Source organism: Cupressus sempervirens, chromosome 5 (genome assembly GCF_028749045.1).
Source record: "Cupressus sempervirens isolate cs-2001-9-10 chromosome 5, ASM2874904v1, whole genome shotgun sequence".
NCBI classification, from domain to species: Eukaryota; Viridiplantae; Streptophyta; class Pinopsida; order Cupressales; family Cupressaceae; genus Cupressus; species Cupressus sempervirens.
Window position 1 is genome coordinate 51,417,143 of NC_143122.1, and position 24,922 is coordinate 51,442,064.

The 24,922-nt window shown below is 35.4% G+C and overlaps 1 protein-coding gene across 1 annotated transcript in view; it reads left to right on the forward strand.

The window, feature by feature from the left end:
• Positions 1-4,061: 4,061 nt before the first annotated feature.
• LOC149554500 (uncharacterized) overlaps positions 4,062-24,922 on the forward strand; it is a 39,819-nt gene continuing 18,958 nt past the window's right edge. The window contains exon 1 of the mRNA XM_089828549.1: positions 4,062-4,374. Within this exon, the coding sequence (XP_089684675.1) occupies positions 4,207-4,374 (168 nt within the window). The 5' untranslated portion in view covers positions 4,062-4,206. The remainder of the gene's footprint in view (positions 4,375-24,922) is intronic.

Below are 24,922 nucleotides of genomic sequence, written 5' to 3' on the forward strand. Positions count from 1 at the left end.
TAAGATTCCAAATCAGGGACTTGAGCTTTAATACCAATTGTAGATATATGATTGATTATTGAGAGGGGAGTGAATCAATAATCACCAATTTAAACAACTTAACAACTTTATCATTGTTACTAATAAGATATAGTTATGCATATAACAATGTTATTAGTTAAGTGTGCATTAAATATTCATCCATAACAGTAAAATATTCATAATAGTAACTCTATTATTTATCTTGTGGAAACCCAATTTGGTTGAAAACCACGGTGTGAGATCGGTGCTCACAAATATTTGTACTCTTTTGAAATACACTCTATAAGGAGTCTACTTGATTAAGGGCTACAAAATACTGTTGGTTGTACCTTGTTAAAGGATTTTCCTCTAGACTTGTTAGAGTCTTTATCCTGTTAGGAGTAGCCTTGTTAAAGTATTACAATGCTCTATTCTAAGAATGCTACCCTGTTAGAGGTTTCACAATAGACCAATTAAGGTCACCCTTTTAAGGGATATTAACTATTACAATGGTAAGAAAGTAACAAAAAAAAATGATATGTAGTTTGCATTGACTTGCTATATTAGATCCTTTAAACCCCCATAACACAATTACATACCATTAACTATCCTCTGTTCTTAACTATGATTGAAACCCACTTATTGCTATTGTAAGAATTTGCACAAGGTAAGAATGAAATCCCAAGATCTAGAAGCTCAAAAGATAGCACAAGAGAGATAGGCAAATGACGATCAATCAATTTGCAAATTAGGCCTTGGAATTTTGATTTGCAACTTTTTTTGCCTCGAATTTGAATTTTGCCTAATATAGCCAAGTTTATAGTCTAAATTCACCAGAATGGCCATCTAGATGCAATGGTGAGGTTTGATCTTTCTTTGAATGCTCCCCATAACTACTGATGTCTTGGATATGAACTGTGGCCCTCCAAAATGAAGCAAAATTCTCTCCAATAGCTATGTAGTGAAATGCTCCTTTGGTTCTAATACCATGTAAGAATTTGCTTAAGGCAAGAACGAAATGCCAAGATCTAGAAGCTCAAGATATAACACAAGAGAGATAGGAAAGCAATGATCAATTAATTGTGTTAATAATGATAAAATATATAATGTGGAATGCCCAATGATATTCAACTTCATTTTTATAATGCATGTCAAAGTGCCTGAATATATAGGCAAAGCAAGATAACTGGGAGTTATACAAGTGACAAGTACAACAACTAAGCACATGCCCACCAAAGGTGGATTATCCTCCATTATGCATGAAAGTACGCGTGACAATGAGAGGATAAGAATACAAAGGTGTATCATTCAAATAGAGGTGCGAGATAACATGTGTGGAAATGAAATGTAAATTTCTATGTGTCTACATGACAACTAATGTGAAAATGCATGATCCTAAGTAAACTTAAGTAAAGTGTAAATAGTAAATACTTAACTATACCAATAGCTTCTATGCTTTGATAGCTTCTACTCTTTTTCCTTCTCCACCACAATAGCTACAGTCACAATATCCAACTCTTCTCATTTCTTTCCTTGAGTAGGTCATCAAATCATGAAAACCACAAACCTAGATCCAGCAACCACAATTCCATCATTTCATCTTTTTATTATCCTATCTAAGTAGATACATTCCTAATTGACAACTAAATGAGTTGAGTTTTTAGGATGAAGAGTTAGCTACTCCATTAGGAGAGTGTATTGAGTTATCTACACCAACTAATCATCCGTAATAGAGACCAATTAGCGTCTTGAAAAAATCTTCTTAGGAATTACATTTCTCCAGGTTATCTGGTACATAAGCTAGCTTAGAATGGGATTGATTTCAAATTCTTCTTCTTAATGAAGTATACCATCCATATTCAAGGCATCTTTGTTGCAAAAAAGCATTTGGTAGGCACATGAAGCAATTAAGCCTTGGTTCCACTGAGATGGGGTTGGTTTTAGATATGACCTTTCTTTTAACTATCATAATACATGGTGGTCACCTCTCATTTAGGTGAAAGGGCTCTTTTTTGGGCTTTGTGCTTGAAATTCATGTTCTATGGTTTCATAATCATGACATTTGTACTCCTTGATACCTTTTTTCCAGAGCTACTGCGAATTTTCATTCTTGGGAAGATTTGTAGGCTTAGTTTGAGCTCAATTGACCATATTGTCAGATAATTGACCTAGTTGTGTTGAAACAACCTTTGAATATGCCTTACATGTTAGGCACCCCCTTGTTTAGATCATGGTGGAAGGATTGGGGGTGGTCTCCCAACACCTCCTTTAATAACTAGAAGCCCAGGTTATCATTGGCTTGTTTTCAAATTCTTCTTCTTAATGAAGTATACCATCCATATTCAAGGCATCTTTCTTGCAAAAAAGCATTTGGTAGGCCCATGAAGTAATTAAGCCTTGGCTCCACTGAGATGGGGTTGGTTTTAGATATGACCTTTCTTTTAACCATCACAGTATATGGTGGTCATCTCTCATTTAGGTGCAAGGGCTCTTTTTTGGGCTTTGTGCTCGAAATTCATGTTCTATGGTTTCATAATCATGACATTTGTACTCCTTGATACCCTTTTTCTAGAGCTACTATGAATTTTCATTCTTGGGAAGATTTGTAGGCTTAGTTTGAGCTCAACTGACCATATTGTTAGATAATTAACCTAGTTGTGTTGAAACAACCTTTGAATATGCTTTACAAGTTAGGCATCCCCTTGGTTAGATCCTAGTGGAAGGATTGGGGGTGGTCTCCTAACACCTCCTTTAATAACTAGAAGCCTAGGTTGGGCTATCATTGGCTTGTTCCATATTTGCATGGGTACTAATCTTGTATCTTAGCTACTACGTAAGATCCTCTTAGTCCATCTAACATTGTACATCTCACACTATTTGGATTTCTATTGTTCAGCCTAAGCTAACTCATTTTTCTCAGTGTATTCTTTTCCAAGGCTTGCCATTGGGGTCTTACTTGTAGCATCTGGGTGTGCCATATCCTTGTTGTGTGTGGAAACTGAGACTACTGTACACCTCATTTGGTATTGTAGAAGAGCCCAATAGTTGTGGACATGGATACATGATTTCTTCCAACCTTTTTAGCATGATCTCTTTTCTCAAAATATGATTTTGTCGAGGGATTCCCTCAGCCTCTCTTTAAGGTCGCACAAGATTCTCTCAGGGTGGAAATCCTCTCCATCTTGTGGAAAGATTGGAATGCTATTTTTTTTTTTGAAAAACTCTCTTGATATTGATGCATCTCTATGTACTAAAGCTTGTATTTGTAACAATGTGATGCTTCAGACTCAAGTGCAAGCTAACAAAGTTGTTCTTGAAGTGGCTCACTTGTAGGAACCTTTGTAGCATTGGGGAAATGCCCAATGTATGGTTGCTAGGGTGTTGCTAGAGTCCTTTGCCTTTGGTGATTAGTCTTTTCCCTTTGGTTAGCAATGCGATTGTGGCTCCTATGCATGTCATTCACACACTTTGCATTTCGAGGTCCCTAACCTCCAGTCTAGTAATAGAAGAGATTTCAAACATTGATTTTTTGCTTTTTTGCCATGAGGTGCATCTATTTACAATTGGAATAGGAGAGTTGTCGGTCCCTAATTTGGTAGTGGCATAGGTTGACCAAATACCGATGGAAACTCTAGTTGGCCAAGTTCATCTAAATGGCTTCCACAACTATTTTTGACCGTTTCTCTTGCCAAGGAGATTGAGAAAGAAGAAGACGTTGCTATTGTGGAGGGGTCATCCATTCCAGGCAACACTCCCAACCCCATTAATGTATGAGGTCTAAAAGATGCCAGAGATCCTCCACCACCTCTATTAACTAATGTATTAGCTGCTTAACGACTCATTGTTTATCCTTTTGCTTTTGAACTCTCATGTTTCTCATAATATTGTATTTCTAAATACTATGCTAATCATTATCAAAAAATGATCTAATATCCTCCTAAATGTTGTATGGATAATGTACCTTTAGACTTTATTTAAGAGATACCTAGTTATAAAATAAAAAAATAAAAATTGCAAAAATACAAGTTTTATCCGTCAAAATAATAGTACAATTACAAGACCAACTTTGATTTCCAAAAAATATTGGACTTCCTTTGTAACTTCGTTTCCATTTCTTACGAACTGATTTGATACAGAAGTCCCTACATACTCTAAACATCAAAGGAGAGCACAAAATAGTTCGAGAGCAAAGAAAGGAGATCGAAAATGTTTTTTACAGCAGTCAGGCTTGTCGGGAAGAAACCCAAGCCAAAGCTAAAACCTATCAATCCCAAAATCCCTCCCGAGCAAGCATTGTCTGTGAGCAGATCAATTTTTAGTGTTGTGAAGCAGCATGGCCCTCTTAACATAGCGAATGCCTGGGAACGTGTTCAAGTAAGTTTGAAGACACACATCCATTTTTTTCGGTTATGGATATTACTATATATGTTTTTTCTTTGATTGCGTTTATTTTTCTTCTCATTCACATTTTTTTTTCAGAATTTATAGGCACTCACATTCATTTCTTAATAGTTAGCAGCGATTCTAACTCTTTCCCACTTTTTGACAAATGATATTTTGTAAACTACATTTTAGATCATTCGTCAAATCCACATATCAGGGTTTAGTGTATGAATCTAATGTTGTAGTTTTTTCTGCTTTAACAGTATTTCTTAGCAAACATGTTTAATTTGTGCCCTCCGGGAGGAGTATTTGTGCTGGATGAGGGTCAGGGATTGACTTGCATTAAACTAGACGAGCTTCACAACAATGGGTTGTATTTAAGCGTGTTCAGATATTTCTCATGCTTCTTGCTCGGTGAGTTTTGGCGAGGTTAGCTAGGGTTACATTGTTACGCAAACATGATTCATTCTAAACAATGTGTCCTTATAAATTCGGGGCATGCTCGAATGTGCCTGTATGCATTACATGATAATCGGACCGCATGCCATTGTTGATATGGGACATCTCTTTACTCATATGTTCCCAATTAAACAAATGCCACATTAGAGCTTACCCTGTATTCCTTATACCACAAACTCGCCATTTACCTGTTGGGGTTATCTCTCACCTTAATGCCATGAGAGGGAGTTGGGCTTGGGTCATACTTTTGTAAGTGTTCTCGCTTAGCTTTCACTACAGTGACTTGAAGATACAAATAATTTCATCGACTTGTTTAGTTTAGATAGTTTTTTTTGCGGGGTTAATGTTTGGTGAATTCACTTGCCATGCTCAAACAGACATATGATTATTACACCACAATATTGACATGTGCACCTTACAATAGGATCAAGAGTCATCTTATCACAGGGAAGACATTTTATCTGCATAGTGCTGTTACAAGTATCCTCGTTGTCATTAGACTGCAAGCACTTATTAGTTATTTAAGAAGACTAGGTAATTGCCACCACCTATAGTAGGGCTTTGGGGTATGTTCCCTTATTGGAGTGACAAGGAGCTTGATTGGCGAGGAAGGAATGTTGAGAATTCCTTGTCCCTTAATTTCTAGTTTGGCCACAAATCTATGTCTATGAAAGGTTTCCTTCATTTTGAAAAATGTCTATTGGACACGATTCACATGTGGTTGTGTTAAATGAGACAAGGTTCAGTATGATCATCATTAGTGGTATGATGTAATGCTGTATACCATGCAATATTTCACTATGGAGATGACCTACCAAGATCTAGGAGCTTCAGTGAAAGCACAAGAAAGATCAAACATGAAAGTGCAAAAGCACAACATGTGTATCTAAATGTGATTCAACATAATATATTTGGATTGCAATAAGAGTCCCTTGTTCCTATAGGTGAAGGTGAAACACAGGACAATATAAGCTTATAATATGTCTTAATCTTGTGACTTGAGACATAAAGTGATAATGCCCTAAGAATACCTTATGTAAACTAGTGCGAATAGGACCTAGAAGGTAAACCAGTCAGGTAATATAATTTGTTAACATTGACACTCATTTAAGTGCAACTTAGCGAGAATGAGAAAACATTTAAAGATACAATGAGCATGACCCTCTTAGCATAGCGAACGCCTGGCGTGTCCAAGTACATTTGACGACGCACATCCATTTTATTTATTTTTGGTTATGGATATTACAATATATGTTTTTTCTTTGATTCCGTTTATTTTTCTGCTCATTCACATTTTTTTTCTTCAGTATTTATAGACACCCACATTCATTTCTTAATACTTAGCAGCGATTTGAACTCTTTCCCAATTTTTTACAAATGATATTTAGTAAACTACATTTTAGATCATTTGTCAAATCCACATATTCAGGTTTAGTGTATGAATCTAATTTTGTAGTTTTTTTGTTACAGTTGATATTTTGCTTTAACAATATTTCTTATCAAACTTTGATAATTTGTGCCCTTCGAGAGGAGTATTTGTGCTGGATGAGGGTCAGAGATTAACTTGCATTAAACTAGATGAGCTTCACAACAATGGGTTGTATTTAAGTGTATTCAGATATTTCTCATGCTTTTTGCTTGGTGAGTTTTGGGCGAGGTTAGCTGGGGTTACATTCTTACGCAAACATGGCTCATTCTAAAAAATGTGCCCTTTTTAAATTCAGGGCATACTCGAATGTGCCTGTATTCAGTTCATGATAATTAGACCACATGCCATGGATGATATTTAACATTAGAATTTACCATGTATTCATTATACCACAACCTCGTCATGTTCCTGTTGGGGGTATTTGTCATCTTATTGTTGTGAGATGGAGTTGGGATTGGGTCATACTTTTGTAAGTGTTCTCGCTTAGCTTTCACTTCAACGACTTGAAGATCCAAACAATTTCATTGACTTGTTTAGTTTAGATAGTTTTTTTGGCGGGGTTAATGTTTGGTAAGTTCACTTGCCATGCTCAAATAGACATATGCTTATTACACCACAATATTGCCATGTGCACCTTATAGTAGGATCAAGAGTCATCTTATCACAGGGAAGACATTTTATCTGCATAGTGCTATTGCAAGTATCCTCGTTGTCGTTATACCACAAGCACTTATTAGTTATTTAAGAAGACTACGTAATTGCTACCACCTATGGTAGGGCTTTGGGGCATGCTTCCTAATTGGAGTGACAAGGATCTTGATTGGTGGGGAATGAATATTGAGAATTCGTTGTCTCTTAATTTCTAGTCTGGCCACAAATCTATGTCTAGGAAAGGTTTTCTTCAATTTGAGAAATGTTTGTTGGACACGATTCACATGTGGTTGTGTTAAGCGAGACGAGGTTCAGTGTGGTCATCGTTAGTGTTATGATGTAATGCCCTATAGCATGCAATATTTCACTATGGAGATGGCCACCCAAGATCTAGGAGCTAGGAGCTTCAGTGAAAGCACAAGAAAGATCAAACACGAGAGTGCATAAGCACAACATGTGTATGTAAATGTGATTCAACATAATATATTAATATTATGATTACAATAAGAGTCCCTTGTTCCTATAGGTCAAGGTGAAACATAGGACAATATAAGCTTATAATATGTCTTAATCTTGTGACTTGAGACAAAGTGATAATGCCCTAAGAATACCTTATGTAAACTAGCTACGAATACCTTATGTAAACTAGTGCCAGTAGGACCTAGAAGGTAAATCAGTCAGGTAATATAATTTGTTGACTTTAACACCCATTTAAGTGCAACTAAGGGAGAATGAGAAAACTTTTAAAGATACAACGACGGGTTGTAACTATGAGACCATGTTACTACCCATTTACAAAACAATCTCTCACAAATAGAGAAAATGAGAAAAAGTACTAGGAAAAACTCCTCCCCTAAAGAGAGAAACCACAAGATGCTTATTAGAGAATAAGGACAAAACCCCATGTGAGAACAAAGGCCACCTATAAGAGAGAGGAGAGACCATTCAAGCCCCCCTTAAAGTATAATCTCTTGTAGTATTCTTAGATGCCTGCCATTGAATGCTAAAGATCATTCAATCTTGTTGAACAACATTTGTCCGATTAGAAAGAAACACAACCAATAATGTATACATGCTGTCTTGCCATTCTTGAAAGAACAAGGAAATAAAGTTTAAGATATGGAATGTGTTGATGATTTGTACCAAGTGCTTGTATGCTGTTGTATAGTTTCAGGAGGAATTGTTCTTTCCTGCAGTTGTATCACTCAATTTTATTATGCTGTTCATACTCTATGGTCATTGTATTTGTACTGATGACAAAAATGTGGTGAGCAAAGTTCAGTGGTAATTGTCTGATCATTTTCTCTTCTATCGGCTCTTCAACACTGCCATTCGGAGTTTTCTTATCCTGCTGTGAGCCTCATGTCACAAGGTGTTACCTAAAGCCTTTGTGATGGTTCGTGTGTTGGCACCTATTGGAGTGGCGTCGCTGGAGTAGTTGTTAGCTTTCATCTCCTTGCCGCTTGTTAATGATGACAGACTCTTCATTGTCATGAACAATGAAGAGTCATCCTCTTTACGTTCTTCGTTGGGTTATTTCTACTTTGATAGAATGCTTGTTTTGTTGTTCAAGTGGTGAAGAGCATCGTATGAGATTTTTTTGTTTACAGGGAGTTGCATGTTATCAATACTTCTGATTTCTCGCAGAGCTATTTTCTACGTCTTTACTGTGTCAGACATTTCTGATTTTGTCTAACTATATAAGGGTTCATATTTGCTTATTTCGGAGCTTCAGTTTTGTTGTGAGGATTGTAAAACCAAACTGTTATTATTATTATTCAATAAAAGTGAGATCTTTGTTGCTGGGTTTTTCTCCTTTGAGGAGGGTTTTACCAGGGTAATCTTTGTGTCTTTGTATTCATGTTTTTTTGTGTGATCTGATGGTTTTCATATTTCTGGTTTAAAATTTAACAGGATGTCTCTGAACTTTTCTCAAGTGTTGCCATGTTGGTTCTAGAAGGTGCCATCAACAAGTTAAGTGTTCTAGGCCATACTGATGAAGGTAACCATCTCAAACCCTGTGAAAAAAGATTAGAACATGATCCAAAGATGAAAACTTCTCCAAATAACGTTCAAGGATTTCCAAGCTAATGCCAAATCTCAACAAGTGATCACATGGAGGGAAAAAAAGAGGGTCTGAGAGTGCCCTCATCACATCCTAAGAAGACGAGGCAACTCCATAAGAGCTAATATAAAAAAGAAGATGAATATCCTTAATCTTATCTTCCAAATCTGTAAGACAGGACTCATAAAACAAACCTACAACGTTTGTCTAATATTTATCCCAAGTAGTTGTATTTGGAAAATGGTGAATGTCTTGTTGCATCGAATCTTTAGAAGCCATTGATGTAACAATGCTAGTTTATTGCAAAACATATTTCTGGAATCTTAGTTGATGGAAGAATTCCAAGATTCAAATAACCATATTGTATCTCTTAAAAACTAGCCAAACATATTTCTAGAATCTAAGTTGATGAAAGAACTCCAAGATTCAAATAACCATATAATATCTCTTAAAAGGTGTCCACACTAGATACGTGGATGTGTGCATCAATTGAAGGACCAATAGGAGCAAAATGCAAGAAGGTGTATTCTCGAGATTGATGATGTACCTCCCTAATTGCACTAATATCTTTTTTATGCAAATTCCAAATAACCGTAAAGTTTCGTGTGAATCTACTCTTCTTTCTCCATCATGTGTGATCTGATAGATATAGAGGATATTGCTTGACAATGGTGGCACACAAAGAATATCATTAAATGATCCTTTCTCTGTATCAATAGATTATTTTCCATAAACATGCATGAATGTGTTGTTACTTGTTAGCCATTAGGATGAGTGGTGATGAACAAAGCTTAAAAAAAGAGAACATGCCCTGCGATGATTCCGTATGATGTGAAGCTCTAAAATCAAATACCCATCTCCTAGACTCAAAACCTTTGCCCCATTTGTCTTTTTGACTGAGCAAAGAGGTTGGCAGGGATTTCATCCTACCTGTGATTGAGTCCCTTAGGTTTGTGTTTGAGTTCCCCTATCATTTGTTTAATGCAAGTGGTAGTGAATTTTTTTCTCTCCCTTAGCCTCTAAGAACATGCGCATATTTTGTGGCGGTAATTTCCTTGGGCCAACTCTTGTTTGGCCCAGAGAAATAACCACCTCAAAATAGACAAGGTCACTCAAAGGGAGTTGTTATTACGACTGTATAATAATTCCATTTATTAATTTATATATTTAATATTTCATTAATTTATTTATCTAAGAGTCAACTCATCTGCACTAGTTTGGAGGGTTCCATAGCTATTCTTAACGCATCTCAGACTATTTTGTTATTCAACATTAGTTGGATGATTCTGTGATGATTTTTGGTTGGCATTTTTGCCGATTTTGGGAGGTTCAGTGGAAGAGTCTGTGGCATGCTTTACTCACACACTGACAAATCGTTCTGAAGAAGGGGATCACCTTCTCCATTTCTTAATGGCCACAGTTGGTCATTGACATTCTGCAGATCCAAGGAGGGTCTCAACAACAACAAAATGTTTTGAAGTATTCGTAACTAGTGTTAATGTTTAGCATCAGTAGAAGTAATGATGTTATAAACATTCTGTTTATTAAAGACATTCAAATCTGTAACAGGTTCTTCCAATAATATTTACTAATGTTAATTACATACATACATACATACATACATGTATATGTATATGTATATATATATGATTGAATGCTTGTCTTAATATATATTATCGACAGGATTACCTTCAGATTATTGGCGGATGTCTTTATACGTTTGGATTAATTGCCATTGGGTGTCATATAGTCTAAACTAACTATTAGTTAGTTATGCCTTTGGCCATGTAGAGTTATGACTCTACGGGGCACACCCTTTGCATAGCTATATAAGTCAAATGCAGATCGATGGGAATGTCGTCTATCTACGGCATCACAAACCCAGTGATCTGCTTATTAAACATTATAAAATACTTTCCAGAATCCTTTCTCGGCAATCTAATTTGTAGGATCATTTTTATATTCAGTCTGCTGTCTATATTATCAGCAATATACAGAGGAGATTCAGCATCTAAGCAATTCGAAGACCACCATTATTTGAAGAACAACTCTGCACTACTGTTATGCAAGTAAGATTATCCATTGTTCCCATATTTATTGTAGTAGTTTTATCTATCAGAGATCACTAAAACTAACATGGTATCAGAGCCATTCTGATAAGAAAAGCGATTACTCAGAATTAAAATCTAAAGTCTCAGATTTTCAAAAGCTAAATTATATTATTAAATCAAAATGGTGAATCATGTGAGATTCGAAGATAGGCTTGAGGGTGCATCTCATAATGGAAAATTAGAGTCTTGATAATATTAAGGGAAATGGAATTAGAGGAATATATTGAAACAAATATATGCCATGCCTAAAAATGAACTAGAGAAAATAACATGGAAAAGACATAATAATAAAGCAATGAAAATTATAATAGATTTTGTAAAAGATCATATTCTTCCATCCATTTCCAGTCTCAAAACTGCATTTGAAATGTTCTCCACTATAAGAGATACATTTGAAATCAACAACACTAGTAGATTATTAATTCTAAAACAAGATCTACTATATATATAGATGAAAAATGGAGAATCTATTACATCCTACTTTCTAAGGATTTCTGAATTAAAAGATTAACTTGTAACAATGGAAAATCGAGTTGATAACAAAGAACTCAACATGATAGCACTAAGAGGTCTTCCTCTATCATGGGAAACATTTATTCGAAGTTTAAGCTCTTGACCCGAACTCCCTAAATTTGATTTATTAAAGAATGAATGCACACAAGAAGAATCGAGATTAGTCTCAAGAGGACTAAGTACAAATCAAGAGGGAGACATTCAAGCACTCCATGTAAATTTAAACAAGAAAAGAAAATTCAAACATAACAAAAGGGAGTCTAACAAATCATATAAGCAACGTGATTGGTCCAAAGTTAGATGTTTCAAATGTGATAAAATTGGTCACTCCCATAACTTCTGCCCTAGAAAGAAGAGAATTCAAGCAGGCTTAGCAGAAATCAAAGGAGAGGAAGTAGAAAAAGAAGAAAGAGAAAACTATGCTTTTTACTTAGCCCTTTCAAGTGAATTAAACTCAAGCGACAACACTTGGATCATAGACAGTGGAGCATCTCGTCACATCACCGGTTTTAAAGACAAATTTGAAACTTTCTCTGAACAATCCTCAGAAGAAGTCACCATTGGAGATAACCCTACTCATCCTATCAAAGGCATTGGTTCTTGTTCAATTTGTCTAAATTCAAGAATTACTTTACAACTCAAAAATGTTTTATATGTATCAGGAATAAAAAGAAACCTAGTCTCTATTTCTGGTCTTGCTGATCAATGATTCAGAATCACTTTCCAAGAGGACAAAGTTCTATCTTGGCCAAAGAACTCTAATATCAAGAAAGCCATTTCCATCGGATTAAGAGATGGAAGTCTGTATAAACTTTGTAATAATCAAAACCTAGCTCTTAGTCATGAAATTTCAAATTCCACCGAAATTTGGCATAGGAGGCTAGGTCACCTTCACTATCTTGCATTATCATCCATAGGAAAAATTGCAAAAGATTTACTTAGTCTCAAAACTGATCACTTAAATATTTGCAAAGGATGTGCTTTAGGCAAAAATATTAAGCAATCATTTCCTAAAAGTGTTCACAAATCAAAATCCATTCTTGAATTGATCCACACTGATTTTTGCGGTCCTATGTCTGTACCTTCTCTTAACGGGTGCTTCTTTTATGTAATTTTTATTGATGATTACTCTAGAAGAACTTGGATCTACTTTCTAAAACAGAAAGAATTAGCTGAAGTTTTATCAAAATTCAAAGAGTTCAAAGCCCTAGTTGAAAATCAATCAGGACAGAAAATAAAAATTCTAAGGTCAGACAATGGAGGTGAATATATAGTTGGGATTAAGAGGGAGTTTTCTGTACCATATAATCCTCAACAAAATGGAGTTGTTGAACGTAAAAATAAATCAATTGTTGAATCAGCTAGAGCAATGATGCACGATCAAAACTTTCATACTTCCTTCTGGGCTGAAGCATCTAACACTGCAGTCTACATTCAAAACAAATGTCCACACTCAGTATTAGAGAGCACAACTCCAGAAGAAGTATTTACGGGCATTAAACATGATCTAAGTTATCTAAGAATATTTGGATGTCTTATTTATATCCACATTCCTAAAGAGAAAAGAACATAACTAGAACCATCTAGAAAGAACGGGATACTTATTGGATACAATGAAACAATAAAAGGATATAGGGTCTTCATTCCAGGTCAAAGAACAATTGAGATTAGCAGATATGTAAAATTTGAAGAAGATATTGTCTAAAATATTTTTAGAAACAATGATGAATCAATTATTGAATCTATTCTTGAAGTAGATGAAAATCACCAAGCAGAAATTGAGAGGGAGAATGATATTGAACCATCCGCTTCCACTATGTTTAATCATGAAGATTCTGAAAATGTCAACAATAAAAAGAGGCCACTTTGGGCTAGGAAAATGATAGAAGAAAATCAAGTTGAACCTAATGAAGTGATTCAAGAAAGCAAAAGAATGAGAAATCAATTATGTTATGTTGCATTTTTAATTGAACTTATAAACACTAAACCTTCTAATGTTAAAGAAACACTTTCAAATCAGTCTAGAAAAGAAGCAATGATTGAAGAATATAACTCTATACTAAAAAATGATGTTTGGGATGTTGTACCAAGACCTAAAAACAAATAAGTTGTTTCTTCAAAATGGCTGTTTAAAATTAAGCATGCATCTGATGGCAACATTGAAAAGTACAAAGCTAGGTTTGTAGCATGGGGTTTCTCACATAAAGAAGGCATTGATTATGTAATGCCCCGCTCGGAGATCCTTGGAAACAAGGATTCAAATCAAGCCAAGGTATTTTTTTTTTTAACAAGTATGAATGCACATGACAACATCATACAGGGATCACAAAGATCGCAACGGAAGACTTCACCACAATCTTGGCAACCAACGAATTTCCAAACGCCACAACCAAACTGACACACCCAAACAAAAGCCAACAACCACCACAAGATGAGGGCTCAAGAAAAGACCACTCATCAACAAAGCACCAAGCTGGGGTAAAATGCAGAATCCTGAAATTTGGCTAAGTTTGAAATCCTGAAGCCCTGAAAATTGGCTAAGTTTGGATTTCTGAAGCCCTGAAATTTCCTAGAATCTTTAACTTATCTCCGAGAGGTCTAAAACCTATCTCAAAAGATTTGTCGTATATATTAAAATATATCTTAAGTATAAATTGACGATACTTAAACGATATATTTTAAACCCCAAGAGACTAAAACAGAAACACGAAAATTGGATTTCAAGAGAAATCGACAGAATACAAAATGCAACAACATAGGGTCGAAGAACGCCCAAAAGGGTATCCAAAACAACTCTCAAAAAGATCGGATCATGAAGAAAAGTGTCCATTGTCGGTCCGTACAGGTTTTTCACAAAAAACCGTGCGACACTTTTTACTATGGGAGGGTGACACTTCTCCTTAAGGCATGCGACACTCTTTCAGTGTCGTACGACATTTCTTTAAGAGGCGTGCGATACTGGAAAGTGTCGCGCGATACTTCTCAAAAAGGCGTGCGATATGTCGCACGACATTTCTCAAGAAGGTGTGCGATACTTTATAGTGTCGTACGATACAGTTTGTATGGGCGTGCGATACTTTTTAAATGTTGCACATTGCTGAACAAATGTCGCCCATAGAAAACCAAGACACTACCAGAACTCAGAAAGGGGAAAAACAGACCAAAGAACCTCCACACCTGGGAGTACCGGATCCACATCTCGAGGCATGAACACTCGAGTGAAAGAACAACACAGAACGAAAAACATCTATCCATCTAAACTACAACAGCAAAGAACATACTGAAATAAACATCGAAGAGAACAAAAGCAACATCGCAATAAACTGAACAAACAAACTAAGTACGTGGTTCCTCCCAACCGTCAATAGCATCATAAGACCATTGTGGGTCCTAGCCATCCCCCGCGCGTAACATCCCAAGCCACCGACCAAATTGTCAGTACTGTCGTAATAGGGACGTCACTACTAAAACATGCAACAATATAAGCATAAGAAAATCTAACATGCTAGTGATAACACATAAGATAATCCTACAGTAGATAACATCATCTATCACATGCTACACAACAGTAATCAACATATATACTACTAAATCAATTAATATCATCTAATCATATGCTAAACATTATAATATGGGAATGTGTCAAATAAACTAACATCATCTAAACATGATATACAAGCATCCCAATGAAAGCATAAATCACAAGAAAGCATACTGCGGAACTCGAAGTATCAAGTGAACACATCTAGCAACGGTCGCACTAGGACAAGACTGTCTCTGTACACCGGTCCCTAGTAGTGGTGAAGGTAGCTACGCCTCCCAACCACGTGGCACCCATAGGTCCACACTCGCCGTGTTGATGGAGATAATTATCCAACCAAAAACACACAAAAGAACATCCATGGCTAACACTCACGCTAGACAGTATGATGGCTGTAACCAAGAACCTAAAACAATGCAAGGAGTACAGGTCCTGGTCAGACACTCAAAAGGCTACTAAGTAGGGGCTAACATCATGGAGAGTCGCTTGGTATCGAAAAGCCGAAGCTCGGATCACGTGTGGAACTCTCCGAAGGTACTTCCCTCTTGAGGTACTCCCTTGGAACCATCGCACGAAGTTTTATTATCTTAAGTTTTATTACCATTCACACATTTTCTTTAGTTATCACTTTATCAAGCTCCTCTCAGCCATACCCATGGCGTCATGATCGCCGGGCTGCGAGATAGAAGCCCCCTCCATATGCTACCCTACCCTACCCATGCTCCTCCTGCGATAAGTGCCCGTGGGCATGCATACTCCCAGCCCAACCCCAATGATCATAACTTCTAGAAAAGACATGGAAGGTCGAGATCCGCAAGTCCTCCGACAAACGTACGCGCACGTACTCGTGTGTGGCACACCACCATCACGAAGATCATAACACAAGGACAGAAATGAGAACACAATGCAAAACAAAACACCCAACCGAAAGCAACTCAAGAGGATGGATTCTACACGAATCCCAAAGCCAATAAAACCATACGTCATAAAATCACTCAACTGGCCTCAATCCGAGAGTATGGATTTTACACGAATCCCAATGATGTAACAAGACCAAAAGTCATGAACTTACTCAACCAACCTCAATTCGAGAGTATGGATTCTACACGAATCCTAGCATCCAAGAAACAAAGCAAAGGTCTAAAAGAAACAAAAACAACAGGTATAAAATCACTCAACCGATCACAATGTTGGGAGTATGGATGCAACATGCATCCCAATGCAACAAAAAAGTGCAGAAGTGGTCCTACTGATATCCAAACGGATTATCAAGGTCCACGACCCACATTGTGCCAAGAAAACTTGAGAAAACAGGGTGGCACGCAAAACGAGGCAAAAACTCTAAATTTTTTTAAAATTTCAAAATTAAAACCCATTTGGCCTTTGGGTTAAAAAACCCCAAAAATCTAAAAATAAATGGAATCGGACACCGTATGCAAAAACGGCCAGCATAACGGTGCAAAATCCCAAACCCTCCTCTCGAAAAACAAGGAAATGTTTGTACCCGCCCAACCGGGTAGAACTAGCATACAAAAACGGAGAGGAACACTAGTTCTCAGCCTCCAAACAAACGGCTACCAAAAACAGAAGCAGAAACGGAGCCGAAACAATAAAACGGGAAAGCCCTACCTCATAGCTAAAAGGGCAAAATGGAAAACTGAACCAGAAAATAAAACGCTCGCAGAAGTGGCTGAAAATCGCGGCAATCCAAGGTTTCCCCGAGCTGGATCCAACGAGCCCAACCTCACGACGATACCATGCCCGTAGCTCCCACAATCAACAAAACAGTAAATCTCCATGAAGAGGATTTTGGGTTTTACTCTCCAACTTTCTAATTCAAAATTGAGAAGTGAGGAATTGAATTCCTCTTGGATATTTATTCACTTTTCGAGTGAATAATCGATTAGGGCATTTAACCAGCCAATCTAGTTAAACCCCGAATCGACCCAAATGAAAATAGGCTATTCCTATAAATAAGAATTCATCTATGGCAAAGCTGCCAGAAATTAAAATAAATCAATTAAAAAGCCCGAAAACCCAAAAACACAGAAATCACTTAAACAACTTTCACGACAATGCGAACCTCTAAATGTATAGACACGCTTACTGGTCTAATCACATAATGCAAATGAGTTTCGGATTTAATAATCATCGAAAGGTTTAAATTAAACATTTAATTAAGGATACGTCGACCATATAAGGACAACATTGGTAAAATATGAATGGCTGAATCACTAACTCCATGTGCCACTGCCAGGGATATAAATCTTGCACATTAAACAACACGATCAAATGCAATTGCATATAATAACATAGCCGAAGCAATAAATGCATTAAATCACCTAATTTAACCATTTATTTAATTATACTAAAATAATCTATTTACATCACTCACGTTTGCATAAAGCATATCAACGCAGGAATGAAGTAAATAACCATAGCATTAAATCCATCACATAACATAATCAAAGGTATGTCCAAATACCAGATAACCAGATATCATCATAAAACACATTGTCATCTCAAAATGGCATCATCATGCAATATGATCAACTGAACAACATAGTACTCTAATATCTATGATACTGGAATCAAAGAGTAACATCTAACCCTCAGGTCATCTCAAATGTAAACATAACATGAGTAACAAATATCTCTCTAATAAAATATATAACAAGGTAAATGTCCGCAACATATAACCAAAGAATCCAACAAGAACAACCCATTTAATTACTTAAGCATTTAATAAAGATTGATTACTCTGCATTAAAAAAGCACTTAAAACACATAAGTGAACACAGTCATAAACATGACAAATCACTGCTACAGGAACGTAGTCCAGTGTAGCATGGTAATAGAACATAGTGCAATCTCTACACACATCTCAGGGTAATCACAGAACAACCTCATGATACCACATCGATCTTGGTAACCACTGGCAGAAACCTCAGTGAACCATAAATCACATCATAATCTCATAAATTAGTCAAAAGCATAATCAAAGCAACTGATACAAAAACATAAATCCAAACACTTCGACGGTGTAGACCACTCAGGGTCACAATCATGATCCCATCTCAACAAAAGATCAGCAAGTTTGCATTCATCAGGATGACTTACAGAAGTCAAATGGGAGAGGCACTACAGATTATGAAGAAACATTTGCACCAGTTGCTAGATACACTTAAGTTAGAACCATCTTGGCTATTGCAGCATCCAAGGGATGGAAGGTTCATCAAATGGATGTCAAAACAACATTCCTAAATGGCAAAATTGAAGAAGTTTATATCGAGCAACTAGAAGGATTCAACACTCATGACAACAAAACTCACATTTGTAAATTAAAGAAAGCTCTTTATGGTCTCAAACAAGCTCCCAGAGTGTGGTACGAAAGGATAGACAACTATCTAATGAAGTTAGGATATTCTAAAAATGAGGCTGATCCTAACTTATACTTCAAAATAGATGGTGATGATATGATTATTCTTGTGTTATATGTTGATGATTTGTTAATAACAGGTGAAGAACATCTCATAAAGAAATGCGAACAAGAACTCACAACAGAGTTTGAAATGAAAGACTTAGGTCTACTTCACTACTTTCTTGGATTAGAAGTCTAGCAACAGGATAACTACATTCTTTTGAATCAATGAAAATATACAGTCGACATTTTAACAAAATTAGGAATGATGGAATGTAAACTAGCTACTACTCCTATGGAAGTCAATCTACACAAGTTGAAGGATGATATGATCAAATTAGAACCTACAGATTCTACTTACTACAGGCAGATTATTGGATCCTTAATGTATTTGGTGAATGCTTGTCTTGACATAGAGTCAGTTTATGTGTGCACCAAAGAAGATACATCTACATGCAGCTAAATACATTTTGAGAGATCTAAAGGGTGCTATTGGCATGGGAATCAAATATGATAAAGTCAACATCGAACTTCATGAATATTCTGATTCCGATTGGGCAGGGAGTCCTACTGAACGTAAGAGCACTTTTGGTTGTTGCTTCTGTTCAGGATTTGGTATGGTTTCTTGGTTCAGCAGAAAATAGACTTTAGTTGCATTAAGTTTCACCAAAGCATAATACATTGCATCTTCCTTGGGTGCTAGAGAAGTGGTATGGTTATGAAAGTTGTTAGCAGATTTGTTCAAAAGACCTTTGAAGCCCATTGTGATTCATTGTGATAATCAAAGTTGCATCAAGCTTTCAACCAATCCGGTTTTCCACAATCACTCCAAACATATTGAAATTCCTTACCACTACATTCGAGATATGGTGAATCGAGGAATCATTCAATTGGAGTACATCAGTACTAATGAGCAAACATCTGATATCTTTACTAAGCCTTTTGCTAAAGTGAAGTTGAAATATTTCAGAGAAAAACTTGGTATGATTAATTTGTAATATTGAATATTGAATTTAAATTTTCAATTCATGTGAGTTTATGCTTCTATTGTTGTTTAGGCACATCAGATATGTAATGAAAGGTGACGGTCTGTCATGGACATTTATTCAGAAGGTAATTGTTCGTAAGGTGACGATCTTGCAAATGATAGGCCTGTTATCATGGACATCTCTAGATATTGCTTCGGGCAATTAGAGATCATAGATAACGAACGCATTATGTTACCATGGACATCTCTAGATATTGTTTCAGACAATTAGAGATCATGGGTAATGAATTTATTATGTTATCATGGACATCTCTAGATATTGCTTCGGGCAATTAGAGATCATAGATAACATATTCATTATGATTTCTCTAGATATTGTTTCAAACAATTAGAGATCATAATATATGTTATGATAGTGTTCATAACATGTTGATTTTAAATTATTTGACTAGTCATTGTTTCAGGGTGTTAAGATCAGATAAAGAGTTCAGATGTTCTATTCTGAAATCTAAAGGTGTATTACTTCTCCCTTGCTAAGAGGGAGTGTTAATGTTTAGCATCAATTGAAGTAATGATGTTATTAACATTCTTTTTATTAAAGACATATTCAAATCTGTAACAGGTTCTTCCAATAATATTTACTAATGTTAATTACATATATATATATATATATGATTGCATGCTTGTCTTAATATATATAATCGGTAGGATTACCTTCAAATTATTGGCGGATGTCTTTATATGTTTGGATTAATTGCCATCGGGTGTCATATAGTCTAAACTAATTATTAGTTAGTTATGCCTCCTATATATATATATATATATATATATATGATTGAATGCTTGTCTTAATATATATTATCGGTAGGATTACCTTTAGATTATTGGTGGATGTCTTTATATGTTTGGATTAATTGCCATCGGGTGTCATATAGTCTAAACTAATTATTAGTTAGTTATGCCTCCATAGAGGCTTGACCCTACGTGGCCAGTTATGACTCTATGGGGCATACCCTTTGCATATCTATATAAGTCAAATGCAGATCGATGGGAATGTCATCTATCTATGGCATCACAGACCCAACGATCTGCATATTAAACATTACAAAATACTTTCTAGAATTCTTTCTTTGCAATCTAATTTGTAGGATCATTTTTATATTCAGTCTATTGTCTATATTATCAGCAATATACAGAGAAGGAGATTCTGCATCTAAGCAATTTGAAGATCACCATTATTTGAAGAACAACTCTGCACTACTGTTATACAAGTAAGAGTATCCATTGTTTCCATATTTATTGTAATAGTTTTATCTATCAGAGATCACCAAAACTAACAACTAGAAGACTAGTATTGTCTTCTGTAGTGTAGTTGATAGAATGATCATTAAGAGAGGGTATTACAATATTTTTAGTATCTCACTATATTTAGTTAGTTCTAGTTAATAGTCATTTAGGCTTTTCTTGTTAAGTTGTTATTTTATTTCTATTTATAGACATTGTCTTTATTGAAACAACCTTGCTTTTTGTTTATGCTATGATTAGCTTTTGTATGCTTTATTTAAGAGTTCATGTTAATGCAATAATAATAATTCCGTTTTCTCCGTTTATTCGATCTTTTAACAATTTCAATATTAAATATTAGTTTTTGGTTTTCATGTGATGAAGTGGTTCAAGTGAAGGTACATGGAAAATACAAGGTTTATGAATCGAATTTATTGGACTTTAGTGAAAAGTTATAACTCAAGCTATAGCAATCATGGACAAATACATGCTTCTAGGAAAGACCTTCATAATCACTTTAAGTAATTGATTATGTAGTACATTGACGAGTTAGTCACCAAGCATTGATTCACAACGATCAACATTCCAGCTTATGCATGTAATGTCTTCTATTGGGACCTTAATTTATCTTAAATTTCCCAATTAGGGTTTGGATTGTAACGTCCCTTGATAGGAAAAGTCATTCATTCTATTAGATTTATTTGTTCAAATTATTATCATTCATGCTTACCTTATTACTACTCTAGCTCAATGACGAAAGGAGTCAGTGTTATCCAAGTTGCCTAGATACCAACTTGCAATGGATTCCCTAAAAGTTTACATATCAAAGCCCTTAGCCTTTCTTCGGACTTTGCTCGCAAGATGCTTAGGGTCACTGATCCCTACCCTATCTTGGGACAAAGATCCATGCTTGGATTTATGCAAGCCCCTCTTTGGAAACACTTTAAGTGTTACATCCCAATTTTTGACCTAGCTTGAAATATAGCCGTTGAACCAAAAATAAGATTTTCATGATCAAGTAGTTTATAACCGTTGTGTTCATGTGAAATGGATTTAGTTGTTAGTCGTTATATTCATGTGAAATGGATTTAGTTGTTAGTCGTTATATTCATGTGAAACGGATTTAGAATTTAGCCGTTATGTTTTAAGCAAAATGAATACTGTTTTATAATCATTATGTTCATATGAAACGAAAATAGTTTTAACCATTGATCAACCAGTTATTATTTATGGTGAAATTCTTAATGATATTATTAAGTAAATTATGAATTATGAAATTGATGTTTTCGCGAGAATGATTGTTTTGAAGGTTACAGGATAAAGACTCAAGAAAGAGGGGCAAGCATTATGAAATGAGGTTATTCGGCATTAGGACTATCATGTGACCTAGTTATCAGGAAGGTCAGGTTGATCAAAAGACGTCATGGCAGGGTTGTTAAGCTTGACAATTAAGGTTTAAAGTGGAAAAGTTACATGAGCTATAAATAATATAAAATTGTAAAATTAAATAATAAAGAAAAAAAAACTTACCTTTAAATTTCTAAACTACGATATCATTTAATATTATATTATTACTTTGATTAACTTACAATCAAATATTGCATAGTGCCACTATGTATATACTTAATTATAAATTAACCAAAATAATAATAAAATATTAACGTATATCTTCTTATCATTGTTCCAACGTATCTTACTTTCTAACCGATGGGGAGTTTCATGCATAATACAATCTTGTAACGGCAGGAGACGAACAACCGATTGATATCTTTATTTATGCTGCCTTATCGTTTTGGGAGAAAACCTGTCACTTCTTACTTCCGTTTCAGTATCTCTCAGTTTATGTCTTCTGTACCCGTGCGGGAAAGAACAAAAAGTCTTGTCTGCAGAATCGGATACGCACGAACTCATTCACCCGACATTGCATGAAGCCATCCTTGCATGCTTCTAAGCCACGGATTCCAGAACCAGTTGAAGTTTACCCCACGCAGAAGCATACAATACACTGAAGATAAGCATCAAGAATCACTGATCTGAAGATCTGTTGATGGTGAAAAGATGTAGATGAATCTGATACAAGAAAAATAAGGTAGATATCAGTAGTTGTTAATAGATGAATAATTGTTAATGATCTAATAATCTATATAGCTCATGCAAGTTTCCTGTTATGGTGATCTCCTGCTGCCAAGTTCCATGGCATGTTATATATATCATGATGCCCAGTGGATGGTAATATGATCCCTGTCAATTCCGGATAGGGAGGGCCTTTCTCATTAGAGATCATGTGGGGATATTGTGGTCCGAGGTTGGGTGGTAAAGCCCCTGGCAATGTTTCACCTCTCTCAAGATATGCGTCAAACAGAGATAAGCCATGAAATCAATTGTTTATCGGAAACAGGTATTATCATTTTTGTTTATGAGAAGGTAAGATTAAATTGAGGTATTTCATTGTTATCATCATTTTACTTCATATAAATGAATATTGAATATAAGTAATTATCTAATCTTGAGAAATTGTCATAGATAAGCAATCGGAAGGAAAAGAAATCCGAAGCCCTAATTGATTGCGTGACAGCTAGAACCTTAATTGATATGGTGGTACTGGAAGCCCTAATTGAATCTGTGGTATCGAAAACCCCAGTTGAATCCGTGGTTGCGGAAGCCCTAAATTGAATCCGTCGTCGCAGAAACTCTAGATAAAATCCGTTGTCGCGGAAGCCCTAAATTGAATCCGTGGATGCGGAAGCCCTAAGTGGTAAAGCATTACCAGAAGCCCTAAATAAACCAATGGTAATTGATGCCCTAATTGGTAAGATGATATGTGATGCCCTAATTTAAGTTATATTGGTATTTAGTGGTATTCATCAATTGATTTTTGAGATAGCAGTCGATTTGAGAAATTGTTAGAGTATTGGTGGACTAACTCAGGTGGTTGCAGAAGCATACTTAGATGATTTTTCAGTCTCAGTTTTCCAAGGTATGTGATTTCAATTCCTGAAGTTATTTCATTTAATGGTATTTCAAGTAATTGGATAAGAAATTTTTGTTTTACTGATTTTAACAGTAAATCTTCTTCACATGAACATGAATGATGTAACTGCCTTCCTATGAAATCGAATTTATAACTGTATTCTTTGAGTATGTTGAATGTTAAATTAGACTCTGAAAAACTGGATGTTACATTAAGTCATCCCTTCTTAGCCAAATAGTAATAGGACAAATTGTCAATATATATATTGTTATCATATATATAAATGTTGTGTATATTAGTTAATATATATTCCTGATTCATTATTATATATGTTTCTGATTTCACCATTAACAATATATTTAAAAATTTATATGATTCTCTTGTTACCAATTATATTTTGTGGATTAGTTATTTCGTAGATAAGTTACATGATGCTAATTTGCTGTCACATAATATTTGCCAGCAATAAATATAACTTATTGCTATGCTTTCCTCTTCCTTGTGATGAACACCAAATATATTTTGTTACTTCTATTTGAATAAAAGATACACCTATTAATTTCCTTCAATGAAAGCCTGATCTCTTTTTTATATTCCTTCGGTGGCAATTTCAAGAGATTACAACTCTTCACATGGATGAGATGTATTTGTCCATCTCTCTTCTTCCTAACAAGTGCTTAGTTAATATGCAAGTTGATAACACCAATTACTGTTATCCTCAATCATTGTCAACGATATGCTAACATAGATTGTTGATATAGTTGTGGTGCTTTGTCAGCTTCATTGCAAACATTATTGATTGGGAATAATATTAATCACAATCATTTTATCGCTTAAAAGCCTGTTTGATTCTATCTCTATATCAATCAACATTGACCGTGTTATCTTTGTTGGGCTCAATTAGGTATCAGGATATGTAGAACATACTATAATGTTATTAATTTATTATCATCCCACTTGGTAAGGAACAATGTCTAATTAGTCAATTCCTAATAATGGCATTGGTGTTAGTACTTTTGAACTTAGTGTGTGATTGTTCAGTTGACTTATAAATTCTTTTGTTTGAACTCTATTCATTATTTCATCGCTCGTTTTCAATTATCTAT